General features: G+C 35.7%; 2 protein-coding genes across 5 annotated transcripts in view; both read left to right on the top strand.

The window, feature by feature from the left end:
- LOC140823362 (uncharacterized) overlaps window positions 1-3799 on the top strand; it is a 76336-nt gene extending 72537 nt beyond the window's left edge. For all 4 annotated transcript variants that reach the window (XM_073184658.1, XM_073184659.1, XM_073184657.1 and 1 more), the window contains one exon: window positions 3357-3799. In XM_073184658.1, the coding sequence (XP_073040759.1) occupies window positions 3357-3444 (88 nt within the window). In that variant the 3' untranslated portion in view covers window positions 3445-3799. The remainder of the gene's footprint in view (window positions 1-3356) is intronic.
- A 3261-nt stretch (window positions 3800-7060) lies between these two features.
- On the top strand, window positions 7061-16379 carry LOC140824742 (zeta-carotene desaturase, chloroplastic/chromoplastic-like). The gene is made up of 6 exons (XM_073186289.1): window positions 7061-7297; window positions 14571-14727; window positions 14826-14954; window positions 15126-15198; window positions 15748-15910; window positions 16059-16379. The coding sequence occupies exons 1-5, from the start codon at window positions 7141-7143 to the stop codon at window positions 15826-15828; spliced, it is 597 nt and encodes a 198-aa protein (XP_073042390.1). The 5' UTR covers window positions 7061-7140; the 3' UTR covers window positions 15829-15910; window positions 16059-16379.
- Window positions 16380-17078: the final 699 nt, after the last annotated feature.

Here is a 17078-nt window from a genome sequence, read left to right as displayed (position 1 = left end):
ACCTTTTACTAAATTTGTGAACCTCTTAAACCATGCTCTGGGCAATTGTTTTTAGTCCACGGAGAGATTTTTTCAGTTTACACACTTTTGATCCAAATGATCAGAAAATCCTGGGGTGCCTCCATTAGACCTCTTCCTGTAACTCACCATTTAGGAATGCATTTTTCACATATAATTGATTTAGTGGTCAATCGAGATTTGCAGCAACTGATAACAAGACTTGAACTGTGTTCAGTTTAGCCACTGGAGAGAATGTTTCTGAAGAGTCTACTCTGTAGGTTTTTCTAAAGCCTTTAGCAACCAAACGAGCCTTATATCGTTCAAGAGAACCATATGAGTTATACTTTATTGTGAATGCTCACTTACATCCAACAATTGATTTGTCGTGCCCCGTGAGGTAGATCAACCTTCTCCCAAGTAGAATTCTTCTGTAGGGCTCTCGTTTTCTCAAAAATTGCTTCTTTCCACTCTGATATCTTTAGAACTTCTTGAATATTATTTGGAATGCTAACACTGTCGAGTTGTGAACAAAAGCACAATAGGAAGGAAACAATTTTTTATAAAATACAAAGTTCGAAAGTGGGTGTTGTGTGCATGACCAAACTCCTTTCCTTAGGGCAATATGAGGATCAACTTGACCTGAGGAATTTAACTCAGACATACCTTGGGTTTAACTGTGAGAGATCTTTGAGTAAACATTGCTAGTCTCATGATTTGCCTGTAATCAGATTCTTGGTTTTGTAGATAGACAATGTCTTCTTTTCTTTGAGCCCAACCTTCCTTTATGTAAACAAGACCTTTGAACCGATTGTTATTCTTTTCTATCATGTCATTATTTTGAAATGACACAGGTTTAGGTTCGTCCTCAAAATAACAAGTTAAGTCCGACTCGTTTAAACATTCATCTTCCCTATTATTCTCCCCCTGAAGATGACAATCGTAGTATGATTGTCCTTCAAAAAAGGGGACATCCATGGATACAATTTTTTTTCTTAAATTGGATCAAAACATTTGTATCTTTTTTTATTTGTAGGGTACCCAACAAAGACACATTTATGATCTTGGATCAAATTTAGAACGTCTTGGGTCATGATTGTGAACGAAGACGATGCTACCAAAAAAGTTTAGGGGAATATCTGTGAAGAGCCGAGAGCTTGGAGGACAATTTTGAAAGGTTTTTTTCAGAGTTTGAAAATTCAATATCTTTGTTGGTAGTCTATTTATTAAATAAGTAGTGTTAGAATCGCATCACCCCAAAGAAATTTTGGAACTTTAGTATGAAAGCTTAGAGCCCTTGCAACTTCGAGGAGATGCTTATTTTTCCGTTCAGCCACTCCATTTTGTCTAGGAGTGTGTATACAAGAACAGTTGAGAATGATTCTCCATATCAGAGTAGGTTTCACGTACAGTGTCCCATACATCACAGGCTGTTGGTAAGAACATGAAAGGCTTGCTAATGATCGGATCCATCGAGTTGATAAGTCAGGCAGTCACCAACGAATTTTTCGAGCACCATTTTTTGTATTTCGGATCAGCCGAAGTTGGTGGCTTTATTTCTCCATTCAAATGCCCGAGTTTCCATTTACCATCAATCACAAGGAGTACGGATTGAGTCCTGTCTAATTTTATACAACTCAAAATATGCCTAGGAATATTTTGTACGTGAAAACAATTTCAACAATATCTGCAAATGTGCTTCCTGTGCAAGTTCATCTGCAACTTGATTTCCTTCTCGATAAATATGTGTGATAAACTAGGACGAGAATCTAGAAAATGGTGTGAGAGAAGTAACTATTCTATCCGACACTCCCAATTTGGCTTCATAGAATTGATGATGTTGTTAGCAACTTGTGAGTCAGATTAAATTCGAATGGACAAAAGAGGATTCCCCGCCACAAGGCTGTAATCTCTTCTTATAGATTAGTACCCTCTCTGATAAATTTCATAAAGGCCAATCACTCCAATTGCAAGGTCACCTAGATTCCGTTTAACGCTATCATCCACATTCAGTTTAAGCTGTGGACAGGTGACTTCGGCCGATGGACTATGCGGATTTTAACACACTAGGAGAGAAACCTGAAAAGCAGCTCCAAAGCATCCATGCCAATGTATAGAAATCGCTCACTGTATCCCTCTTTTCCAAGCACTCAAAAACATGTATATATTAGTGGTAAATCGAAGCTAAAAAGGACCAAATGAGGTGAGCAATAAGACCATAAAAGAATATATGTTAAAATGTTTCTGCATTTAGGGCAACATTGACATTGAGAAGTGAGATGAAAACCTTTATGAGATAGGGAATCATCGGAAGGGAGCTATATGACAGGTATATATTTGAGGTCATGAAGATATGTGATCGCTTAGACTTACAACTACATAAGAATAGGGGATAGTTTTTGTGATGATACACAAATAATCAAATATTTTGGCCCAATTGTTTGAAGCTTATGTTATCAATTACTTCCTTGGTTTCTATGTTCTTTCTGACTACTTTAAGATGAGTGCCACTAGATGCAATGGTTGGAAATTTATCTGCCGAGTGTAGTTGACAATGGGATTTGAATGAAATAACTCCGAAATAATGGTAAATGAACAAATTCACGACATAATGAAGGTAGTCTGGAGGAGGTCATGTAAATTTGTGAATGAACCATAGAACTTAGACGTGTATTTGAGTTTGCTGGTTTAATTTTAAAGGTGACCCAGCCCTGATGTTTCTAAGTGGAAGATGACCTCTGTTGGTTGGTTAATGGAGGTAAAGGCCTGTGGATTGGTGAATTAGTTTTTTCCTTGGAAAATGCTAGTTTTTCTATTGAAGGGTACTTGGGTAAGCAAAAACAATCTGTCGGTAGTTCTTCATTGTAAGAAATTGAGCATTATTTCATCAAGCACAAATGAACAGAGAACATTTATCTTGGCATTGGTTTTACCAACACGCCTTTGAACTTCTATGTTGTAAATGGTAGCAACAAGTTTGTGTCCACAACACATAGTTTGATAGTGGTCATCAGGTGGATAACATCTGCTTATTATGTGATTCACTAAATAACCTAGAGAACAAATGCCAATGAGCTAAAAGTAATCCAATATGTAGCTATGTATATTTATCTTTGCTTTTCCTTAATGGAACAAATTGTCTGTATCTCAAAAACCATGGAAATGTGATAAACAAATAAATCTAAGAGCTGAGATGAATGCTGAGTATGGGTATTATTTTTTGTTGATTCTCATCTCACCAAAACCTTCTGCCGCCCAGATATATTAATTTCTTTCCTTCTTCATCTCCAGATAATTTTTCTGCATAGTCTACATGTACCCTTCATTTCTGATTTCCTCTTACATCTATATTTGGGCAGTGAATCTAGGGTCAGAGAGCTTGTACAAGTATTGCTTCGACTCATTGCAGAGGAATTGGGGTTGAGAAAGCTTGGCTTAGCCAGTTGATTACTGGAGCATCCTGCTTCGCGACAACGGTTTTGTTCGTCCATTTGATTCATTATTAAAGAGATCATAGATAGGTTACAGGGGAGGATTTTTTTTCTTTCTTCCTCCCGATGATAACTTTACATGTATGTTACAGAGTGATATTGTTTAGTGAATATGGTCTACCTGTGAAGTTGATGAACGACTGCAGCAAAAGGTAACATTATGTATATCAACGAGGTTTGCTTGCCAGGTTATCTATAGTTGGTTCTTGTTTAGGAAATTTATTTGCTTGTGTTTTAAACAAGTCAAACTGGTACATGTATCAATATGTAAACTTTTGATTGAGTTTCTAATTAACGACCATGGAATTTCATTATCTGTTTCAATTGTTGGGCATGCTTGGTTTTACAGTTTCGCCATAGGAGTCCGATCAAATCCCGAAATTCGGTTATTGTTTGTTGATTAGAAGTTTATCTACTACTGCGACAAATATATATCCATTTGTCTTGGTATCCTGAAACAGTACATGTCTAGGTCAACATGATCCTGGTTAGCTAGTCTACTATAAACACAACTATAATTCTGTCTTTTCTAACACTAAAATATAGAATCAGTCCCTTTGGGATGCACGCCACTGTTTTTTTCATGTTTCTACATCCATTATTTATTTTTTGATTCCGAGTTCGGACATGAAGAACAAAAGAGTATATGTCGAGTCTTCCGGCGAGTTGCCAGTCTCCGCCCACTCATCCTATGTTTGACATAACCCATGTCCTTATTTTCCAACAAGATAATTAATTACTCATGAAGTTTGAAGGTTTAAAATCAAGTGATGCATCTACATGAGGGATACTAAAATGTCCACTGCAATTAATTTCACTTATTAGCTTGAGTTCTGGAAAAAAAAAATTCCCATCTCAGAAAAAAGAAAAAAAAATTATCATATAAATATCGATCCGTGCTTACTTCTCCTACTTAGATATATAAATTATATATATTAATTATACAATATTTGCTGATTTTTTTTTTTTACTAAAGTTGGCAAGTGAATTCCTAACATACTCGAATCACCTTAGCCTCCCAAAAGAGCCCCAAACTCCATTCTTACTTGGTCATTGTCACTGACCAATCCGTGTTCACCAACATGCCTAACCCATTTCACATTCAATTTTTAAATTAAAATTAAAAATTATGCTACATTCTATTAACTCCACTATAATATTTAATTAATTGATTGATTTAGAATATTCATAAAATTCATCAATTTTAATAAGTTGATGCGACCCTATAGTGGTTTATTGCGCTCACTGCAAATCCAACAACTCACAATGGTCACAAATATATCTTTTATGTATAAATCGAATCAATTTAATCATGAAGAAATCTTGACGGGCTTCATATTATTTTCAAAACTACCATTCAAATTTTAAAAAAATAACCAACTTTAAGATTATTTTTTTTAAAAAAAATATTAAGCACAGATCACAAAATAGACATTATAAAACTTTATTAAAAAAATAAAAGACACAAAAAACTATCTTTAAACCACTTAATCAAGAAAAAAAATAAACTTCTTTAAGAGATTAAATACAAAATAAAAAATTCAAACAAATTAAAAAATTAAATACTAGTTTTTTTAAAAAAAAATGTATAAAATACTAGTTTATGTTGTCATATATCAACTGAGCATATATAATTTGTTTGTAAATATAAAACATAGCTAATTTAAATAAACAAACCATTCTTCTAAAATGATATACAAAATGGCTAAAAATGAACTATATTCTAAATTATTTATATCCACAATCTTTTTAATAATTATTGCAAAGTTTAATTAATTTTGTGATTATCAATAATATAAATATAAGGGTAGGTCTCTTGTGATACGGTCTCACAAATATTTATCTATAAGACAGATCAACCCGACCGATATTCACAATAAAAAATAATACTCTTAGCATAAAAAGTAATATTTTTTCATTGATGACCCAAATAAAATAATGTTTCACAAAATATGACATGTCGTCTCACACTATTTTTTGCATAAATATCTATATATAAATATATATATATTATATAAATAAGTAGAGTTTTTGCCAAAATAGGAAAGTTCCCACCAAAATTACTTACTAAAAAAGAAAATAAAGCATTTAATGAATACTGGCATGTGTCTAATGTAATAAATTATCACTTCAATTATTATTTGTCCTTGATTATATCAATTCATTTAATTCAATTTTGAATTTAATTAATTTTTATATTAGTTCAAATGTAATTTATGTATTATCTGTTTTTTTTTTGCTTTTTTTATTCAAACTGAAACTAAACTCTATTAAAAACATAAGTTATGTTAAAAAAATTTATTGATTATATCAACCAATTCAATTAAAAACTGTATAAATAAATTTAAAATACAAATGATTGCAACGTTCAGTATCACTCATTAGGTAAATCATTCAAAAATATATTTTATTATTTTAAGTAATTTCCTATCCAAATTACTTAATAAAAAAGAAATAAAATATTTAATTAGTTAATTTAATTTTTCTAAAAATAAATTGGTTGAGTATTAAAAGTTATCACTACAACAAGGTTTTCCAATGGATATTAAATTAACATTTAATAATCATAATTTTTTTTTTATCCAAGTGCATATTATTTCGAGATTACCTTAATTTGAAATAATTAATACATTATAGTTTTCTTCCAAAACCATATCTAATAATGTATTTTGAATTGTCTTCTTACACATTCAAATAAGAGAGCCCAAGAAAATTAAAGAGATAGATTAAAAAAGAGTTTCGAATGGACATTAAATTACCTTCGATAAACATGTATGTTACCCTAAATAATCAGAAATGTTGACATACAATGCATGCATTTCAAGATTTCCATAATTTCAAAGAGTTAATGTATGATATAATTCTGTCAAAAACATCCAATGTATACTTTTTGTCTTTTAGGATGTTTTATTTGAATTTTAAATTATAAATAATGCAATATTGAATATTATATTAAAAACTAATTTTATTATATTTATCTCACTAAATTTATCTACTTCAAAATTGAATTATGAAATAACCCATCTTTTCAGCACCATATTTGAGTTGAATCATTCCCTGATGTAATGTTCGTTTAAATTTAGATTTGTTCGTTGTTATGAACTACTTACACATGGAAACAACGAGACATTAAGTTTGAAATCTGACTTTAATGATCGAGAAATAAAAAAATATTATTATTCTATTTCTACAAAATTTTAGTTATTACGTTTTTACTGATGTGATAATTTTCTTCTATATTACAAAGTTCACATATACGTGATAGTATAAAATATCTTATAAACCAATTTTAAAGTACTTATTTTATTATGAGACAAATTAAAAAATTTATTGGCATTGTTTTGAAATACACATAATAAATATTAATAATTAAAAATATTATTATTCTATTTCTACAAAATAATTTTTCTGATTTACACATAATTTATTTATAATCACGTATTTCATCTTTTTTAAAAAATAATAAATCGTTGAGTAAATTATGAAGAGTATATATAAAATCACAACTCATTGAATTTGAATAAAGATATTGACGAAACAGTTGTAATCGTTCAAAATGCGTCAAACTTTCCCACTATTTTTTTCTTTTAATGTCCTGATTCTCCGGCATTCCACCTGTTTTGTTTTCACTGACCAAATTCGAGGTGCGGGCATGGCTGCTTCTGCTTCTCTTTGTTTCCCGGCCTGCAGTAACAGAGGTGGGTTTGCGGGATTCAGCAGTGGCCGCCGTGTGTCCACTCAGTTGACGCCTCGGGGACTCACAATTCGCTCGGATATGGAGTCGAATGTCTCTGATATGAGTGTAAATGGTAATTTTGCGAACAACTTTATAGACTTGGTTCCTGTCTTTCTTTTTTTTTTCTTTTTTAACCTGCATGTTGAGTGAGTTCTTGAGTTTTTAATCCGAAAGAACACGTGGAGGTTGTATACCGAGTACACTCGACTCAGGGACGGATCCAGGAATAAGAGTTGGGGTGGGCTTGAACTCAATATGATAAATTATATATTATTAAAAAAAAAGTACATTATATTGTTCAACGAAGTTGTGCCTTACGGGATTTTAAAACATAAAATTCATCAATAATAGAATTTACATCAATATGTTTAGCTAAATCTCGTTCAACATAGAGTGTCAAACAATCGGCAAGAAAGTCATCCTCCATTTTATTGCGAAGTGCCGTCTTCACATGTTTCATTGCTGAAAAAGCCCGTTCAATAGTGGCAGTAAACACAGATAATGTCAAAACAAGATGAATCAATCTAGTCAACATAACATAAACACTTGACCGTCCACTCTCGGTCAATTGCTGACACAACTCAACAAGTGTAGAAACCTTTAAATTCTGCATCACATCGAGTTTATAAATGTATCAATGCATACTTCAAAACAACAATTTCTTGATCTGTGAAATCTCCAGGATAAAACTTCTTCGCAAGCTTGCAAATATCATCACTGTTAAATGAGTCAAATGAATTTTTAGGATCTAAAACTATACTAAGAGAAAGAAGTTTCACCGACGACTAATTGAACCGAGTATTTAACTCCATCAAAATGAAATTTATTGCTGCATTAAAAACATCAAAGTGGTGATGATGTTCTATTGAATAAACCGCCGATCCACCTTTTTTTTATTTTTTAATACTTTAGCGACGGTTTTAGAAATAACCGTCGCTAATATTTGCGACGGTGTTTGATAAAACTGTCGTCTATCCACATCGGCGACGGGTTTACTAAAACCGTCGCAAAAGTAGCGACGGTTTTCAAAAAACCGTCGCTAAAACCGTCGCTAAATAAAAAAAAATGGGCTGGGCTACAGCCCAGTATAGCCCTAGCGTAGATCCGTCTCTGACTCGACCTGACATTAGGTACACTCAGGTACAGTCAGTGTTGGTCTCACGTGCGGAATTTGAGATAGTAAAAACCCGAAAATAAAGAATAAACTGACACCGAGATTTACTTGGAAAACCCCTAAAAATTATTAGGGTAAAAACCACGGGTAAGATGAAAAGAATTTCCACTATAATATTTTGTGGTGTACAACTCACTCACTGTGTTTCCAAAGAGAACACGTACTCTCTTAATACAGGAGAACAAAACACCTCACAAATATTATAGAACTAAGCACTTAAATACTTATAAGATGAGAGAAAACTCGAAGAAGGGATGATTTGAAATGAAGGGGGGAGCTCTATTTATAGAGCCACTTGACCGTGTGAACACGCGTTAAAAACGCGTTATCTGATTTTCCAGGAAATTTCCATACGCGTCTTCTCATTTATATTCCCACGTTTTTTTTTTATTATTATTCAACTGGTCCCCCCCAACTTTTGTTCTGCCGACATTTCTCCCACTTGGATATTTGATTGAGAATCAAACACATCTCTACACATCCTTTCAATCTTGCCATTCCCTGCTGCTTACGTTTCTGCTAGGCCACTTGAGAATCTACACCACTCAAACTTATCAGTGTTCACTGGCTTGGTCAGAAAATCAGCTATGTTGTCCTTTGTATGGATCTTCTGCATATCCACGCTTCCTTCTTCTACTACTTCTCGAACAAAGTGAAATTGAACTCCAATGTGTTTCGTCCTGGAATGAAAGGCTGGATTCCTTGCGATGTGCAAGGCACTCTAACTGTCACAAAACAAAGGAACACTCTCTTGTTTGTGCCCGATCTCCTCCAATAACCTTTTAATCCATATTACCTCCTTGCAACCTTGAGTAGCTGCCATGTATTCTGCCTCTGTTGTAGATAACGCCACAACTGTCTGCAGTTTTGAAACCCAGCTCACTGCTCCCCCTGCAAGTGTAAACACATAACCAGTAGTAGATTTCCTCTTATCAGGATCACCTGCATAATCTGAATCGACATAGCCCCTGAGTGTAAAATCTGATCCTCCATAACATAATGCAGCATTCGAGGTACCCTTAATGTATCTAAGGATCCTCTTAACAGTGCTCCAATGCTCTCGTCCAGGATTCGCCATATACCGACTAACTGCTCCCACTGCTTGAGCAATGTCCGGTCTTGTACAGATCATAGCGAACATCAAACTTCCCACTGCTGATGCATATGGTACTCGAGACATCTCCATCCTCTCTGCTTCACTGCTAGGACACATCTCGGAGGATAACTTGAAGTTAATAGGAAGAGGGGTCGAAATTGGCTTACTATCTTGCAGGTTGAAGCGTTGCAAGACTTTCTTCAAATAATTTTCCTGGGAAAGCCAAATCTTTCTGTTACTTCTGTCTCGGTGAACTTGCATCCCTAGAATCTTGTTTGCTGGTCCTAAGTCCTTCATATCAAATTCCCTAGCCAACTGTGCCTTCAATCCTTGGACCTGATCTTTGTTGGGGCCTGCTACCAACATGTCGTCCACATACAACAGCAAAATGATATAATCATCACCGGACCTCTTGAAATACGTACAAGGGTCTGCACTCAATCTGTTGTATCCAAGGCTCATGATGTAGGAATCAAATCTCTTGTACCAACACCTCGGCGCCTGTTTGAGACCGTACAGAGATTTCTTCAACCTGCAAACCAAGTTCTCTTTGCCTTTTTCCGCAAAACCTTCTGGCTGGAGCATATATATTTCTTCTTCAAGATCCTCATGAAGAAATGTTGTTTTCACATCTAGCTGTTCTAGATGTAGGTCAAACACCGCACACAATGCCAATACTACTCTGACTGTTGTAAGCTGAACCACAGGAGAAAATATCTCATTGAAGTCAATGCCTTCTTTCTGAGCATACCTTTTTACCACCAATCTAGCACGATACCGCTCCACTAGATTATTGACATCTCGCTTGATCTTATAGACCCATCTGTTACCGATGGCTTTCCTCCCTCGTGGTAGTGTAACAAGATCCCAAGTTTTATTCCTGTCTAATGCCTCCAATTCTTCTTGCATTGCTATCATCCACAAAGATACATCCAAGCTTTGAGTAGCCTCGTGGAAACTCGATGGCTCACCATCTTCTGATAATAGACAATATGCAATGTTGCTTTCAGTGACATAATCTGAAAGCCAACCTGGTGGTCTTCTGTCTCGAGTTGACTGCCTCACATTGGAAACCTCAGACTCAACATGCTCTTGTTCTTCATGCTCTGGTACTGCTTCACAAGAAACTTGACCTTCGTCTGTCTTATTCTCCACCTGAAATATAGTAGTTTTTGAATTCAGTGTGCCTTTGTCTCCCTTTACTTTATCTTCCTCGAAGATAACATCTCTGCTGATGACAAGCTTGTGAACAGTAGGATCCCACAAGCGAAACTCCTTTACTCCATCAGCATAACCCAAGAAGATACATTTTCTGGATTTCGAATCCAACTTTGATCTTTCTTGCTCATTGTACAGAACGTACACCGGACTTCCAAATGTATGCAAATGAGAATAATCTGTCGGCTTCCCGGTCCACATCTCCATCGGAGTCTTCAGATCAATCGCCACTGAAGGAGAACGATTGATAATATAACAAGCGGTTTTGACTGCTTCCGCCCAAAATGACTTTTCTAGACCTGCAGTCCTCAACATAGCTCTTGTTCTGTCCAACAAGGTCCTGTTCATCCGCTCCGCCACTCCATTCTGTTGAGGTGTGTAAGCCGTCGTGAACTGTCTTTTGATGCCCTCATGTTGACAATATGCATCAAATTCATCACTGGTATATTCTCCTCCATTGTCAGTCCTCAAACACTTGATTTTCTTTTCAGAATCAAGTTCAACCCGCGCTTTGAAATCTTTGAAGACTTGGAAAACATCTGATTTCTTCTTGATTGGATACACCCAACATCTCCTAGAGAAATCATCAATGAACGAGACAAAGTATCTCGCTCCTCCTAGGGATACAACCGGTGCTTGCCAAACATCCGAATGAATCAGCTCCAATATGCTTTTGCTCCTGGCAGTAGAAGTGCCAAACTTTTAATCTGTGTTGTTTACTGGTAACACAGTGCTCACAAAAGGGTAGTGACACTTTTGTAAGTCCCGGCAGCAGCTTCCGTTCTGAGAGAATTTTCAACCCCCGTTCTGACATATGCCCGAGCTTTCTATACCATAACATTGTTAATTCTTCTCCTGAACCATTTGACGCAACAGCTAGTTCTGCCTCTTTGTGTGTTTCTCCCAAAAGTACATACAGATTTGCAACAACCTTTTCCGCTTTCATAACCACAAGCGCGCCTTTTGCAATTTTCATGATCCCTTTCTCGATCCGAGTTTTGCACCCGATGTCATCCAATTGCCCCAAGGACAAAAGATTTTTTGTCAGTCCTTTCACATGTCGTACCTCCTGTATGGTGCGAATGGTGCCATCAAACATTTTAATTTTGATAGTACCGACCCCAGCGATTTCCAAGGCATGATCATTTCCCATGAATACAGATCCTCCTGAGACTGGTTCATAATGATCAAACCATTCTCTCCGAGACGTCACGTGCCACGTCGCACCTGAATCCATAATCCATGTGTCACAAAATTTGTGCCTGCCTTCCGCAACACTTGCCGCTTCGCTGAATAATATTTCACCACCGCCTGAAGTACTGGCCACATTTCCTTGAGAGTTTTTATCGATACTCGTACACTCTTTCTTGAAATGCCCTTTACCGCCACATTTAAAGCAGTACATATTTTTCTTCTTACTTCTGGACTTTGATCTACCTCGTCTTTGGCTCCCACTGGAGTCCCGGTCCATAAATCTCCCTCTTATCATCGGTAAAGCCTCTGCCTGCTTCGATGTTACCAACCTATCTTCCTTATTCTTGCGCCGGCTTTCTTCTCCGAGAACCGCAGTTAAGACATCGTCGAATCGTAGAAAGCCCATAAGAATATTGTTGGTAATGTTGATGATAAGTTGATCATATGAATCTGGTAGACTTTGAAGTAGAAGCTCCGCACGTTCATTTTCCCCTATTTTATGCCCCATGGAAGTGAGTTGGGCAAATAGAGTATTTAGTGTATTGATATGGTCGGTCATCGATGAGGATTCCGCCATCCGAAGAGTATAAAGCCTTCTCTTTAGGAAAATCATATTGTGTAGCGACTTGACCTCGTACATCTTTGTTAGAGTATCCCAGATAATTTTGGCTATTTTTATCTCAGAGATACTTGACAAAACTTCGTCTGCTATAGCCAAGTGTAAATTGGCAACAGCGTTATCATTCATCTCATTCCACTTTCCATCATCTGTAATCTCCACCGGTCTATCTCCAATAGCCGCCAAGCAATTTTCTTTTCTTAAAACTGCTTGTATCTTTATTTTCCACAGCATAAAATTGCTTCCATTGAACTTTGCTATCTCATACCTTCCCGCCATTATGTCTACAACAATTTTAGTAGACCGGACAAAATAATCCCGCCTTAAATAAAAAATCTCAAAAAATCTTTTCTGATGTGGAAGATCAGTCTAGGTTGCAACCACAGAGCATACTCAGAATTTTAAGAAATTTTGAACCAACGCTCTGATACCACTTGTTGGTCCCACGTGCGGAATTTGAGATAGTAAAAACCCGAAAATAAAGAATAAACTGACACCGAGATTTACGTGGAAAACCCCTAAAAATTATTAGGGTAATAACCACGGACAAGATGAAAAGAATTTCCACTATAATATTTTGTGGTGTACAACTCACTCACTGTGTTTCCAAAGAGAACACGTACTCTCTTAATACAGGAGAACAAAACACCTCACAAATATTATAGAACTAAGCACTTAAATGCTTATAAGATGAGAGAAAACTCGAAGAAGGGATGATTTGAAATGAAGGGGGGAGCTCTATTTATAGAGCCCCTTGACCGTGTGAACACGCGTTAAAAACGCGTTATCTGATTTTCCAGGAAATTTCCATACGCGTCTTCTCATTTATATTCCCACGTTTTTTTTTTTATTATTATTCAACTGGTCCCCCCCAACTTTTGTTCTGCCGACAGTCAGTACATGACTAAACCTACTAAAGAACACATGGAGGTTGTATACCGAGTACTGAGATACTTGAAGGGAATACCTGGAAAAGGTATGCTCTTTAGAAAGACTGCAATAAGAAATGTTAGAGTTTATAGTGATGCTGATTGGACAGGTTGTCCTGTTAATAAGACGCTCGACATCTAGGTATTGCTCATTTGTATGGGGTAATCTAGTGATATGGAGAAGTAAGAAACAACCAGTTGTGGCACGAAGCAGCACGGAAGCAGAATTCAGAGCTTTGTCCAATGGAATTTGTGAAGGCGTGTGGCTTAAAATGTTGCTCAATGAATTGGAGATAAGAAATAGTCATCCAATAGAGATTATGTGTGACAACCAATCGGCCTTAAAGATTGCCAAGAATCCAGTTCACCTTGACCGAACCAAGTATGTGGAAATTGACAGACACTTCATAAGTGAAAAGGTTGAGAAGAGATAATAGTTGATCTCTACATGTTATCTCACACGTATAGCTGACAGATATTTTGACAAAGGCACTCCATCGACCATACTTCGAAGAATTGAAGGCCAAGCTTGACATGACAGACATATACCGCCAAGCTCGAGGGGAAGTGTTGAAGATCTTAGATAAGATAATTAGTATGTTTGTTTTAAGTTTGAACTTTAAACTTAGAGTACATAAATTGGATGTTGTAGGGACATGCAGTTAGACTTTTCTTTGTATATATTTCATATTGTTTCATATACCCTCAAGTTAATAATGAAGGAGAATTCTCTTCTTTGTACAGATTTTACACCAAACTACACAAGTGTTTGATTATTTTCCTCTTTTTAATTGTAATTATATTTGAAGAACAATTTGGGCCCCACTTTCATGCATTTCGAAGCCTGAAATCAATATTATGGTTGTGGTAAGGAACAATTATTCCTTGGTGATTCTATCTATATTTCATTTTAAATTTCTATTTGTTTGTTAATGTGATATTATCATATCAGCAGCCGAGAACTAATGATGGGTACTGTTTTTCAGGCTACGGAAAAGAAAATTGTAAAAGCTGATGCTTATGTTATAGGTTTGTGACTTGAAATTACTTGCACATTTTCTCCTTCCCTCACTGATCGTTGACTCAAGGTTCTGCATATTTTATATGTGATTGCAGCTTGTGATGTTCCTGGAATCAAAAGATTAGTTCCTCGAAATTGGAGGGAGTGGGAATTCTTTGATAATATCTTTAAACTGATTGGAGTGCCTGTTGTCACCGTTCAGCATCGATATAACGGATGGATTACAGAGCTGAGGGACTTGGAACGTGCAAAGTTAGCCGGCAGTATCTTAGCATAGGGAGTTTTGCTCCAGTCTTTTAACTCACGCAACTCTGCTCGAGTATCTCATCACAGTCACCTTTGATGGTCAGGCAACTAAGGCAAGCAGCAGGATTGGACAATCTCCTTTACACTCTAGATGCAGACTTCTCCTGCTTTGCAGACCTTGCACTCACATCTCCAGAAGATTATTATTTCGAGGGCCAAGGATCATTGCTCCAGTAAGAAATCTTACTGTTATTTTGATTTGTTATTTTTCACCTTTCTTCCGTTAAGGATGTGCCGTTATTTTTTATTGTCTTTTCGATTACAAGATGTAAAACTAGCATAAGATGTCTGAATTCACCTATTTTGTTTCTATCTAAAAATTCTTGTTTTGTGGTCTTTCACAGATGTGTACTTACACCTGGGGATCCTTACATGCCACTGCCAAATGATGAAATTATAAAAAGAGTTTCAAAGCAGGTTAGTTTTGCTTCTGTATACGTTGGCTCTTTCAGGAAACTCTTGCAGTATACATTTTGAAAGATTGAAATGGCAATTTCAACCACGAAAGATCTTGATTAAAATTGATACGAAATCAACAAGAAATAGAAACAGGTCATCAATATCTGCTGATATCGCCGAGAAAATAAAATAAGACCAGGAAGGTGTTAATATTCCTAGTTTAAAACTCCTGATATTGAACCGTTTGAATGCTAAAAATATTATTGAGATTATATTCATCTGGTATCTGGTGACAATCATTTACTATCTCTAGAAAAGGCTTGCCAAACTGCGGCTAGTAAAATTATTAAATCAACTAGCTGCAATAGACACTGGTCTCGTTTTAGAGAAGAGAACAAGAGACAGTTTGTTGGAAGGACATTGAGTGAACAGGCATCGGTTGCTATTTGCTAATGAATAGATCCGATAAATCCATCTGGCAAAACTTCCATACATGTCTTGTCCCAATATTTTATGACATTTTTTTATCTTGTTTTCATATTACCGATGATAGCTTTCTGGCATCAGGTTGTCTCTTTTTCCGTCTTCCCGAGGTCTCGAAGTCACATGTTCATCATTAGTCAAAATCGGGCAGTCTTTATATCGTGAAGGACCTGGCAAAGATCCATTCAGGCCTGATCAAAGGACTCCAGTAAAAAACTTCTTCCTTGCTGGCTCCTACACAAAACAGGTCTTTCCTGCATTTGAGATGATCCAAAATTCTAGGGATTATGCTTAATCTGAATGTATGAATTATAATGTGTTTGGTGTGGTGATAATGGTTATGTTTGTTAAGAACCATTAAATCATTTCATTTCGGAAAAATATATCTTCACCAGGATTACATAGACAGCATGGAAGGAGCCACCCTGTCTGGCAGACAAGCTTCTGCTTATATATGCGATGCTGGGGAAGAGTTGACAGAATTACGAAAGGCTATCGCCGTCGTCGAAATGGAAAAGGCCGGAGCTGCTACTAATACATCTGATGAGTTGACCCTTGTATGATTTTTCGTATGATATTGATATGTGCAAGTACAGAGAGAAGAACACCAGGAAAACTAATTGGAGTCATTAAGTTGAGAGGAGCTAAAATTTGAGGGATTATTGTAATTGTAGTCCTTTTGTAATTCATGGTGTAAATGGATTCATTAGATGTTTACTCTCTGATAGATGGTCAGAACTTCATCTGATCTATTACTAATATATTCCCTTGTTTCTTACACAGTAAAATAAGAAATTGAAAGATTTCGTTGAAATTGTTCGTTTGAAAATTTCTCGAAAAGCTAATCATAGGTTCTTCTCTCCATCGGAACAATAGGGCTGTTATGCTTTCATTTTAAAAACCACAAAAAAATGAAAAACCTCTTTCTATATGGAAAGTTAGTGTTGAGTTGTGGATAAATAAAATTTTAAGGTAACTTTGTTTTTGAATTTTAACGTTACTTTTTGTTATTTTTAATAAATTTTAACTTCTGGATTTTAAATATTTTATATGAAATATATATTTTTTTTAAAAAGCTGTAAAGATACCGAAATATTCTTTAATTATTATTCTTTATATTAAAAAAATTTCCTAAAATTTAAACATTTATTCTTAAATTTTGTATGCTCATGAAATTTATTGATTAACTTGATATAACTAAAACTAGGCAAAAACTTGTGTGAGACGGTCTCACGGGTTGTATTTGTGAGACGGACCTCTTATTTGGGTCATCCATGAAAAAGTATTACTTTTTATGCTAAAAGTATTACTTTTTATTGTGAATATCCATAGGGTTGACCCGTCTCACAGATTAAGATCCGTGAGACGGTCTCACATGAGACCTCCTCCTAAAACTATAGTTAAAGTTAAAATAT

The sequence above is a fragment of the Primulina eburnea genome, chromosome 2 (assembly GCF_022965805.1).
Source record: "Primulina eburnea isolate SZY01 chromosome 2, ASM2296580v1, whole genome shotgun sequence".
NCBI lineage: Eukaryota > Viridiplantae > Streptophyta > Magnoliopsida > Lamiales > Gesneriaceae > Primulina > Primulina eburnea.
The sequence above is the reverse complement of the archived record's forward strand: the minus strand, read 5'-3'. Positions and strand labels throughout refer to the sequence as shown.